Below are 12865 nucleotides of genomic sequence, written 5' to 3'. Positions count from 1 at the left end.
AGCGCTTTTACCAGAGCTAACCTGTTTGTTTTCTTCTGATTTCAGAGAACAGGGCACAGTTGGTGTAGTCAAGTCAGATGACTTTTTTTTTTTTTGCCAGTCCTGAGTGAGGTGACTGTAACTTGCTCATGTGAAATAGAGAGTCCAAAGGACTGTTCAGAGGACAGACTGCCACCACATAATGAGATCAGAGCTCAGAAACAAATAAAAGATGCTACTCTGCCACTAGTTTACAAAATACCCCCACTTTGGTGGCTGATTAATTAATGCCTTGACTCTTTTTGATATCTATTTCTAATTTCCACAAGCAGAAACAAGAAGGCATGCCTGAAGCCTGGGAAGGCTTCATGAAATTTTGTCCATCAGAGGTAATCATTCCTTCATCTCTTAAAAAGGCAAGTTCTTTAGAACAAGCAATTAATATTTTTATCAATATACGCTCCATAAAAGAAAATAGTACCTGCTTGAATCTATATTTCAGAGGAAATTATATGAAATCTGAAATGGAAGCAAGTCAAGAAACTGTCAGCTGTAAATGGTATTTTTAGACAATGTTTGGTGCACTTAATAATATGATGAAGAGTTTGTGGTCAAGATGCCAAAGTACAGACAAGGAGAATGTATGGATTGACATTATCATTTGAAGCTGAAAAAAGAAAGAGTCTAACAAAACCTGTTCTTATCAATCTGCAGTTATTCTGACTAAAATTAAGTTAAAGTAGAGTTGACTTTTTTGCTGAAATTAATATTTGGAAAAGTGATATATTGGTGATTCAGCTGAAAGGCAAGAGATATGAATAAAATCTGAATGGAAAAGACCAACTTCAAAAAGCCCATAAAAGATAGATACCAGACTTCACTGTGCTGCAAGACCTATTACTGACTGTAACAATAAAGAGGTTAATTGTTAGAAGCAAAGCCAGATCAACAAAGTGACCAAGAATCTGATGAAATACACCATGCGACAGAAAAGGAAGTCAAACTTAACAGTACCAAGAAATTACATTGAAGTAAAGAACAATGAAGGGGCAGAGGGCAAAAGGAAGAGGCAAGAGAAAAACACAACTGAACCAAGCTTAAGAAGAATCATAATTATTCTAAAAGGGAAGAACTATGAAGAAAATTGAAGAGGTAATAATCAAAGGGGTTAACACAAAAAAGTGAGGTCACTGGCTACTTATCTAATAAAATCTTTGAACAGTCTAGGGTTTACTGATTATTAATAAAAAAAAGTGTTAAAAAAAGCAATTAGTTTGACAAATAATTTGCCTATATAAATGAGATGAGTCTATTTTTTTTTCCAGGAAAACTACATCAGTTTTTGTGGTGTTTCTACATTTCTACATTCCCCTTCAGCCACTGCATTTAAAGCCTTTTTTCCACTGTGATCTACAATTCATATTAAAATGTTTGATTCCATTTATTTGAGCTCAAATTCAGTCCCATCTATCTGAAAGCACCTAGAGGGTTAATTCCATCAACTCTCCCTCTAGCTTTCTCCTGTTAAAAGCAGATGAGCTGAAATGAAGAGAAGCTTTCTGATTATAAATCTGCCTTTTAAAAGTATCCACATAAGGTTTATTACTTTATTCTGTATGCACAATATGATGTCATCCAAAACCCTAATAAAACTAAATTTCATTATGTCTTTCCATCACTCGAACTTCTCATGTAAAAGATGTGTCTATGGTCTGAACTATGGCTCTGCAACGCTCCTCATAAGAAGACAAGGTGAGAAGGAAGATGCAAGAGAGGGATAAAAACTGACCTTTGCCTGCCACTTTGCTCCCAGTCCTGAAATTTCCTATCCACAAGTGTAGTGGAAACACAGTCCTTTAAAGACTGTTCAAATGTTACAGCGATCACTCTGCCATGCATTTGAAGAGCTGTGCTGATTTGGGGTTTTTGTTTTTCAGCTAGTTCCTGCCCCAGTGAGGACCAGTGCGACAGCAGCCTGCCCTCAGTATTGCGGCAGCATGAGAAACACATCTGCATGCTGTTGGGCACACTGCTACTGGGACACTCAGAGCCATACCAGAGGGTCGTCCCTCGGGGCTCTGTCAAAACACTGCTGGTTTAAATGCACTTGAACCATACATGTCTGTATTAAACATGCAGGAATGAAAGAGGGTGGCCAAGCAAGTGTCAAAGTTATATGTGCCAGAACTGGGTTGGAGACATGGCATCTGGAAAGAACTAGAATATAAGTTAATTTAGACCTACTGCAGTTTTCTCTCTGTTTTGGTCTGTTTGTCCATTGGTCTCTCTTATTTGAAAGCTCTTCGTCACTGCTCACCCCCTGGGTTGGCAAAAACCATCATGCAAACTGGCAATAAATAGTCTAATTTACACAAACTTCTCCAATTTAGTGTAGAGTTATATTTGTCGTGTTTGGGATGGTGGAATATTGTATGTCAGGATATGACCTATAATGTGATTTATGAAGTCTGGGAAAGAGATTTCTTTTTAAAAAATACAACCAAACCCAACCTGACTTCAGCTGTATTAACTCAGATGTGTAACTGATACTTTTGTTTGAATTTATCTCCTTTTGGGTAACACAACTGAAAAATTGTCATAAAGCAAGCTCATTTTAGCAATAACATGGATGATTTGACAGAAATATTAAATATGGTGAAGGAAGTGAGTAATTTTATTACCCAGAACTTTTATGTTAGAGTGGCATGAAACCAGCAGCACATCAACAATGCTAATAGTATTCTAGAAAACTAATCGGATCTTGGGTATTTATAAAATCATCTTCATGACAAGGGGAATGTGTACATGAAAGAAGTTACTCATCTGCAGCTCAAATACTAGTCAAAAGAAGAATGGACATCTGGGATGTCAGAAAACTAGAGCAGTAAAACAGTTGATATAAAAAGTACTGGCATATTACCAGAATTAGCAGTAACAGTAACAGCAATGAAGACGTTTACAGTAAGGAGAGCAGATGTGTTTGTGTAACAGATCTGGTCATACCATTTGCTGACAGCTAATTTGGAAGAGGCATAAGAGTAACTCCTCCAGAGTACAGCAGTTGCTTTGCTGCCTGTGTATGGATGGTGGTTTACGAAGTCGTGTAGCTGTGCACCAAGCACATGAGGTCCTCCAAACCCTTGGGGTGGTCCTTGGCCACATCGGGGTCCTGCTTGCCCACATGCTCTCTGTACAGGGTCTTGTCTTGAGGACAATGATAGGATGGATCTCAAGATAGGGTCACAGTTCTCCCTCAACATCTGACACAACCCCACTGCCCAGCAGGAGATTTTCTAGGGTTGTTTTGCTTTCTCCTGGAACAGGAGACATACAAGCACAGAGGAAAGAGTGCACAAGGCCTCTCTGTAAGTCAGGACATTTCCTTCACGCATGATAAAAAGATGTATGGATTGAAAAGATTAAGCATGAGATGGGAAGTCTGCCCTAAGGCAGAAAGCTAAATTTACCCTCACTAAAACTCAGAAGGCAGCCATTGTAGAGTGCAATGCAAGTGTTAATCCTTCAGCCCAGCTGAAAGAGAGGAAAGGGACAGCCAATGCTTAATTGGAGTGACTAGTGCGAAACGTCTTGGCTGCAGATTTCTATTAAATTATTTTTGGTTTAAAGTTGAAGAGTGAAGTAATACTCCTGTTGCTAGCTTAACAGCTGAAAATAGCTTTTTATGGTTTTTGTTTCTATTGGTTGTTTTTTCCAAATCACAGATCACAGAGGACTGTATTGCCGAAGTTTCCAGTTCTGTTGTATACGGAGAAAAAGAGCATACTGAATTCTGACCGCCAGAGTATTAGTGCTCATTCGTAGCATCACAAGGGGGCACCGCAATTCTAGTAAGTGACTAAACAGCTTTGCTTCTCATCAGGCAATGCCAGACAGCACATCCTAGCCAAACTAATGGATTAAGGATACAATTTTGAGGAAAGATCAACCTGAGAGCTCAAATCCCATAATCACTGCTGAGTACAGATTACAGAATGTTGAAAATGTCATAATATTAAATCCTAGTTCCATGAAATAGTGCAATTCCCCACCCTGGATCCCATGGAGTCTTTTCTCTTCAGTTCTTCACCAGACAGATGGTTGCTGCTCAGGAACCGACCACTTCACTGGCATATTTGTGTTTTCCCTTTGCAAATCTTCTCATCTGTACTGGGTTTGCGTGGCAAGGTTTTGGTAGCAGGGAGGGGCTACAGGGGTGGCTTCTGTAAGAAGCTGCTAGAAGCTTCCCCTGTGTCCGACAGAGCCAATGCCAGACGGCTCCAAGACAGACCCACCGCTGGCCAAGGCTGAGCCCATCAGCAACAGTGGTAACAACTCTGTGATAACGTATTTAAGAAGGGAAAAAAAAAAAACCACTGGGACACAAAGTGCAGCTGGAGTGAGGAGTGAGAATATGTGAGAGGAACGACTCTGCAGACACCAAGGTCAGTGCAGAAGGAGGGGGAGGAGGTGCTGCAGGCACTGGAGTAGAGATTCCCCTGCAGCCCCTGGTGAAGCCCACGGTGAGGCAGTTGTGCCCCTGCAGCCCAGGGAGGTCCATGGTGGAGCAGATATCCACCTGCAGCCCAGGGAGGACCCCACGCCGGAGCAGGTGGATGTACCCCAAGGAGACTCTGACCCTGTCGGAAGCCTGTGCTGGAGCAGGCTCCTGGCAGGACCTGTGGACCCATGGAGAGAGAGGAGCCCACGCTGGAGCAGGTTTGCTGGCAGGGCTTGTGACCCCGTGGGGGACCCATGCTGGAGCAGCCTGCTCCTGAAGGACTGCACCCTATGGAAGGGACCCACGCTGGAGCAGTTCATGAAGAACTGCAGCCCATGGGAAGGACCCATGTTGGAGAAGTTCATGGAGGACTGTCTCCCGTGGGTGGGACCCCACGCTGGAGCAGGGGAAGAGTGTGAGGAGTCCTCCCGTGAGAAGGAAGAAGCAGCAGAGATAACATGTGATGAAGTGACCGCAACCCCCATTCCCTGTCCCCCTGCGCTGCTTGGAGGGGAGGAGGTAGAGAAAACTGGGAGTGAAGTTGAGCCCAGGAAGAAGGGAGGGGTGGGGAGAAGGTGCTTTAAGATTTGATTTTATTTCTCATTACCCTACACATGTTCTCACTCCTCTCTCCTAGTCAGTTTTGAGTGGCAATAAATTAAACTAATTTTCCCCAGGTTAAGTCTGTTTTGCCCGTGACAGTAATTGGTGAGTGATCTCCCTGTCCTTCTCTCGACGCATGAGCTTATTGGTTATATTTTCTCTCCCCTGTCCAGTTGAGAAGGAGAGTAATAGAGTGGCTTTGGTGGGCACTTGGCATCCAGCTAGGGTCAAACCACTAGATCATCAAAGACTCCTGCAGAGTATCCAGCCTTCCTGAAAACCACCCAATCTGAAACCACGTGGATATATAAAGGGCTGTGTGAAAGGTAAGGCATCTTGTGCAGCATCCTCTCTAGCTCAGGACTGGGCGCTCGCTGGTTGTTTAACTTGCAGCGTGTTTCTCCTGATTGCTTTGGCTGAGTATTGAGAGAGTATGCACCTTTTCTTCTGTTGAACTAGAATGTTACAGAACTTGCTTTTGCTGTTATTGTTCAGAAATAGTTCATGTCAAGGTTGTAGTTATGACCATGGTACAAAAAAAAGTATGCTTTTGTTTTCTCAGGTCAGAGGTATTTTCATACTGGGTCTTTGATGCGTATTTGTATAACAGTCCTCTAAAATACTAAACTTTAATTTTAGAAGGAGGAAGATCAAATAACCTGTTCTTACATGAGTCGGAAATCACCAATGCCAGTGAATTAATTGATTTACTCAAGCCAGTATCAAATGCTTTTCGCACCTTCTCTTGCTCTAAAAAAACAAGTCCCTACCAGTAAAATATTGCCCCAACACTATTACAGAATTATTTTGCTTTATGCATCTGCAACTACATCACAAGCATGTGCAGCCTTCTGAGCAAGACCTTCAGAACTCAACAGCTGTCTTGCAGAACCTTTGTAACAACACCAGAGGTTTTATAAATACAATGAATACCAAAGAGAGTGTCTTTCTTGTTACTCTGCTTACCAAATTTTTATCTGACATAACACTATCCTCCTGTCAGGCTGATTACTACCTACCATATTTTATGACGACCTGTCAATGCAATTTTGCCAGTTTTTCCTGCCTTTGTCTGTTCTAGCACACTCTGATGCTATGCACATGGTGGGCAACTTCCTTCAATAGTGTGTGCTCTTCAGAATTTACTGACAATTTCCTCCATTTGCCACTCATGTATCCTTTCCAAAAAAATCTCCTAATAATCACATTTCCAAACACATTTTTAAGCCAGTTCCTGCAGATATTTACTCATGTGAATAAACCATATGCTGAATAAATAATTCCAGTAATTACCAACACAGGTATTACATGCAGAGAAGAAATTTGGACAGTAACATCCTCGGGGAAGGTACCGAGGCGAGGTGCGTACAGGCAACTTACCTGTCAAATAGTTCTCCACCTGTGACCAACTCCAGAACAAGACTGATTTCTGTAGGGGTCTCGAATATCTCCTTCAGTTTTATCTGATAAAAGATAACAAAAAGGATTCATTTTGCTTGTCTTCTCGCTGAGCATATCACAATGCCAACAGCAGGAGGCAGACCACAGTCAATACAGCAGAGGATGGTACCAACTGAAGTCGGTGCATCATTTACCTTGCAGCTGAGCAAGTTATTGTGGATGTTATTTCCCACCTCCCTTTTTTTTGCTAGCTTTTGCATTCCCTTTTTTTTGTGTTTTCATACTGACACCAAAAACTTCTTTTGCATAGTTCTCACTCAACTCTGTCAGAACATTAATAATTTATTTTAAAGTGCTAGTATAATTCAACAGTTTTCCATAACAAGCTGCTAATGCACTCATGAGGGGAACTCAAAGCTTTAATACAGGACTCTCCCAAGTCTGTAGAGGTGAACTACAACAGTAATCTCTCAGGAACAGAAAGAATTTAAAAAAAAAAAAAAAAAGAACAAAGGAACAAATGTGATGTGAAAGAACAAGGCTAAACTTACAATGTTTGGATGTGAAAGGCGAAGAAGAACTCCAATTTCTGTGCGGACAATTTTCTTGTCTACCTGGTTAAAAGTGGGAAGGGAAAAAGTGAAAAATGTATTACTGTGTTCACCATGGAAACTTCTAGCCGCATCACAGGAAAATATGTATGAACAGCATTTCTAGATCTCCTAGGAGAATAAGCTGATGTGAGACACGCAAGTCATATACTGTAAGGAGTAATCTTGCTTTATCACGAGACAGATACTATAACAGAAAAACATCTGCATCTAGCAAAATGATTGCGAATGTACAAAGTCACACAACAGGTAGAATATAGGAAAGACATCTGAAGAAGGTGCTAAAATTCATATTTTTACTTAAGTTCTGCTCTTGTCTATTGCTACTTATCTTGGTTCAGTTTACACCAGGATAGCTTCCTTTTGACACACTGTTCAGCAGTTGTACTGGAAAAAGGTTTCTGGGCATAGGATGTGCACATCAAAGCAGTGTAACACACTGCTTAGAACAAAAAGGTGATGCAAAGGTCAAACACCCCCAGCCACAGACAGGGTGTAAGGTTTAACTTCAACTTGCTTCAGATATATCTAACAGAACGGTCTATTAATGCAAAAGACTATGTTTGGTCAAACGTCTGAGAGGATTAGCCCTTCCCTTTTCCTCCCTTCTCAAATTGCAGTCTTCAACAACCCAGGCACAACCTATGTCCCGTTAGGGGACACTGGCCATTTCTCACAAGAAATGCAGATCTGGGGAGTATTTCACTCAGGAAAGACAACTGCAGCTCTCCGGGAACTTGAATGCTTAAGCAAGCAAGAAAGGAAAATGCTCATAAGCAAATTATGCATGCTTTTATGTTGCTAAGGTAATTAATACATTTATGAAGAAGCTATCCGGTTTGCACATATTCCACAAACCATAGAGAACTCCTACACTGATGACAATTATAAACATATTTCTTCTACAGCACTCCACATCTCAGGGGTTACGAAATGAATGACAGTTAGCAAGTTAAGTCCCTACCTGTTTCCAAACTTACGACACAGACAACGTCAAGCAGAACAGTTGGGTGTGTGTGGGGGTGTTTAGTGGAGGCTTTTCATCAAACACGTTTTGGTTTTGGATTTGGTTTTTACATCATATGGGAAATTAACAGTCATAATACATAAACCTTTAAAAGGGACATAAAACTACCTTCAAATTCGTAGTGAGGAAGACACACACTTAAAAGATGATCCCTTTTTTTATCACATGAAAGAAGAGATGTACTTCTCAGTATTTTATTTTTTTCCAGCAACAACAAAATACAAGTATCAGTCATATTCAGAACTAGTGGATAGGCAGAATTTGATTCTCCCCTTGTATCAATCAGGAATGATTCAAGGTTAGTAATGCCACAGTGCTATAACAGTGGTGTAAATGAGTGGAGAACTAGAGCCCTTAGGGATTTCTTGAAACTCATTGACATTTAACCTCTCTTACTGGCTCTGCCAGAAAGCAAAATGAAAGAATGAAAAACCAGCTTTGGACAGATTCAGTTCATGTGGGAAGCAGCAGAAAGCAAAAATCAAAGAGGAATGAAATATTCCACTACATGAACACCTAATTGGAGATAACGAACATGGTCAATAACTAAATCTTCACAGGTAAATGCCTGCTCTGGGATCAAACACAGAACCCTTTAAGCTCTGTGACCATTACAGGCTTTATAAACTTTACCGGTTTCTACTCCAAACGCAAGTGCTTCTTTGCTCTTGCCGAATACTGAGTGGCAAGTTTGAAGAATGGTATCCTGTGCAGTTTTCCTAAAATGTTGTGAGCACCAGCCTGTGGTCTCACTCAGTTTCAACACCCCCCTGGCATCAGTGCCATTATTCAACTATGGGTTACTTTTGTGAGTGCAAATGCACAGCCAGGGGCTCCAAAGCTCACTGCTGGATAGCAAGGGACTCATGATAATTCAGAGAGTAATGCATGTCTGGACTGTTTTCATTTGCTTTACAGTATGCAGATCCTCAGACAGGATCAGAAAAATTAATGTATAATAGTGCATGGACAGTCATTTCCCCAGGAGAGCTGTTTCGACTGAACAATCTACCTTATCCAAAAGCACCACTACAAACTGAACAACCTACAGTTTGTTTTCTGTAATTCTGAAAATGTTTTTGCATCAAGCATGTCTGGCAACAAGCATGGAAGAAGCTGTCCAAACTCTAAAGATGCTTCCTTTTGGCACTGATTAGTTACAACTGAGAAACTATAGAGGCCTCCTCTCATCTTGCAGGTGGCAACAAATTAAATGAAAAAGTGAACTGAGACTCAGTTTCAGGTCCTTGCTTTCCCAGACATTCACTCTGCAACTGTAGGCGACTACCTCTGTGATCCAGTTCCTGACCTGACACAAAACAGCGGACTTTCATACTACCTCCTCAGGTGGTTGTATGAGGAAAAGGTACCTAAAAATTCAAGATGCTAAGATGCAATGGCAAATAAGCCACAGAGAAGAGTGTTACATATTTATAAGCATCCTGGAAAACAGCAACTGGGATAGATTTTAGAACAGAAGCATGTATGTATAACTGATACAAATTGTTTCAGAGCAAAAGCAGCAGCATATGTAATCATGGCATTTTATTACACACAGGCTATTTTATCACTTTTATTTTTTTACCTTCTCCTACACTAAGTATAGAGCCATATCAACACATCTTGTTTCAGCTCCTTCCAACAAAATGTACCTACTTACATCAGGGCCAAACTTGGCCTATTTTTAGTTTGGGCAGGCGTATCAGCAATTCAACTACTTATATTCCTGACAGAAATTATTTGATAGGATGAGAGTCGGGCATTTCACTCTATAGTGCATGTTGCTAGAGTAACAAATTTTAAAACTGTGATAATTTAACCAAAATATCCTATTGCCACCAATGTTTGGACACATTAAGTATGTTTGGTTAGATCAAATACAGTGGTCTGATATGTGTAGATGCAATAACTGACCAAAATGAGGCTGCAAAACTGTTTATTTTTGTCTCCTCCTCTTTGGATGCAATTTAAATATGCAGTACAGTATGTAACAATTTATCTGAGCTTTTCTTAAATTAACATTACTCACAGGACCATCAGTGAGACCTCTGTGAGTACATCACAGTCAAGAATAATAAGGTCAGCAGAACCGGTCTGTTTATGAAGAGAAAAAACAATCAAATGTTAACTTTCAGATGTTTCCCAGTTCCACTAGTTCAGCGATTATCCTTCTACAAGCTTCCTTTATTTTTCGCTTTTAATCTATGTTGAATGGACTAGAGTATGCTTTGGTCAAACGTTTCATTAGTATAATTTGACTTCTACTTAAAAGATTACTTTTCTCAGTGTGAAAAACTTCCACGAACTCTGTACTAGATTGTGTGAATGACTGGTTGGGTGATTTTAACACTGGTGCGATTTTACTGAGCTGTATTTTCTGTTTGCTAACTTTAAATTGCAAGCAATCAAGAGGCATTTGCTGTGACAGGCCTATGAAGCTGGGGTACATCTAATTTCAGAAGTTATTTGCCAGGTAATCCTGGAATGGCATGAAAATTTCAATGCCCACAGACCAAAAAAATGAAAGTTGCTAGATGGCCTGTAATTATTAAACCCCATATCTATATGCTTCTATGACTTACCCGTGGAGACATGCACATGGAGCACTAAAATGCAGCAAATCTGCAAGAACTGCTTGTAGGTGCAACACAGCCCTGCCTTGTGCTGTGGCTTGCAGTGCTCCACAGTCCACTTTAGTAAGCAAACCAGGAGCTGTGACTGTAGCACAGGTAAGCATCTGCATGCTGGCTTTAATCTAACTAGATAAAGTACCTGCAGCAGCAAAGATCCGGTGACCTGAACTTGGGAGCAAGAGGCAGTCCAAGAGCCCTGCACACTGAACTGAAACATTTATCTGTACTGCAGCTGGACGCATGGCTTTGTGGTGTTACCTGAGATCACTAGACAAACGATAGCATGCTGTGTGCACTCAAAACTGCAATCATGTGTACTGTTTACAGACAGACAGACATAGGATTAACGGCATTAACAGAGTATTTCACACAATCAAGGCCCAGGAAGTTAGGACAGCATTTGCAAGTGTGCGTGAATGAAATTATTCACCCCCTTAATTTATACTAAAGCACTTACATAAAAGAGGTAAATATTCCTGGATTATTCCTAGTATTTTGTCTCTCCAGTTATTTCACTTCTCTAGAATTAGACATTTATCTATTTTATAGGTATGTGTATACAAACAAGGCGTCTTTGAAATTTGATACTGGTCATGCAATGAAGTAGCTCTAGGTCTATAACCATACTTCTGATTTATAAATTTTGAACTATTTTGACAAGGGAAAGGGCTAGGAAAATCCTTAATGAAAGATGAGATTCTTCCATGTTTCCATGCCCTGAGATGGTGAGGTGGAATGATGCTACAAATGCCTGAGATGTAGAAGTGTTGCTTCTATCTGAATTAAATGAAGCAAGATAAATGAACTGTCACTGTAAACAGATTAATCCAGCTGCTGCCTTGCAATATTGTACGCCATTCTGAAAACAGGTGGGGTGGCCAACAAATGTATAGACCCCTCAAACTTAGCAGAGAGCAAGAAGCAGAGCACATTCTTCATCCTGCAAGTCCAGTCTCTCCCCAGGGTGCTGTGGACATGGAGAGGCACACCTGGCCAGGTGTGACCACCATGCAGGTTGGTTGACAACACTGTGTCCAGGCAAGTGGTGGGAAGCAGCCAATACAAATGGGGCTCTCGAGGAGCTTCACTTCACTGCCCACCTCTGGGAGGCTGTTCACCCCAGCTCCGCACAGCTCCTTATTTAATATCCCGCTTATTGACTCACATGGACACCTCTAATTTGAGCAATGAATGCTTTATCAAACCAGCAGGTCAGGCGCTAAGCATGTATTTCTCTGCACTTACAGGGAGCATGCTGCAAATCATTACAGGCTTGCCACCACATGCTATTAAAAGTGCTTCCAAGAAACAATTTTTATATTCATCTCAGCTAAAGTAATGGCTCTGCAGCCTAACCCTTTCTGTATTTTATGGAGTCAGTTGTTAATTACAATTTATAACTTTGCCATTATTTTGTCTTCTCGCAGTTAAGCTGAAATATTAAAACCTATACAGACATAGACTACCCACAAGCAGAGCTGCCAATTCCCTGGTAGTCTAAAAGGTCTGTTCCCAACTCTCACAACTACACACAGGGCTGCTGGGTTACCCAGGTTCTCTTGAAAGGTTCAAGAAAAAAAGAAATGAGCTTGAATTTAAAGCTTGAATTTAAATAAAAATTCACAAGAAGAAAATTCAAAGTACATATTTTCTATACAGTTCTAGGTTTTGCTTTTTACTTTCATAATGTCCTGGGTAACAGGAATTCCAGTTTCTGCCCAGCTCAAACATAGAGTATCTTCTCAGGTAAGTCTTTCAGTGAAGACTTTAAGATTAAACACTCTAAAGATGACTCCTGAATGTGCTTTTTCATCTGTATAAAGCTGGGTAGTACCACTGAAATCATGCATCTGAGCTGGTCTATGTATCAATGCAATATACAGATGTCAGTCTTCACCGTAAGTGATAAAGAATCTTGGAGGACACAAAAAGTGGTATGACAGAAAAATCCCAGAACAAATGAAAATAGATGCTTTATACATGACCCAGTCTCCCTCTTTGAGTTACTCTGGTGTAATTCAGTAACCAGCATGCCAGTGGACAGTGGGTAAAAGCAGAATTAAAAAAAGCTGACCCTTCTGAAAGAAAAGACACTTCTTTCTTCCAACTAGGG

The 12865-nt window shown here is 40.7% G+C and overlaps 1 protein-coding gene across 1 annotated transcript in view; it reads right to left on the bottom strand.

The window, feature by feature from the left end:
- The window catches only part of CAMK4 (calcium/calmodulin dependent protein kinase IV), a 185312-nt gene that overhangs the window by 72166 nt on the left and 100281 nt on the right, over positions 1 to 12865 (bottom strand). The window contains exons 3-4 of the mRNA XM_075726616.1: positions 7033 to 7095; positions 6461 to 6543 (exon numbers count right to left, since the gene is read on the bottom strand). Coding sequence (XP_075582731.1) covers positions 6461 to 6543; positions 7033 to 7095 — 146 coding nt within the window. The remainder of the gene's footprint in view (positions 1 to 6460; positions 6544 to 7032; positions 7096 to 12865) is intronic.

Source organism: Pelecanus crispus, chromosome Z (assembly GCF_030463565.1).
Source record: "Pelecanus crispus isolate bPelCri1 chromosome Z, bPelCri1.pri, whole genome shotgun sequence".
NCBI lineage: Eukaryota > Metazoa > Chordata > Aves > Pelecaniformes > Pelecanidae > Pelecanus > Pelecanus crispus.
This window is presented reverse-complemented; position numbering and strand designations above follow the sequence as displayed.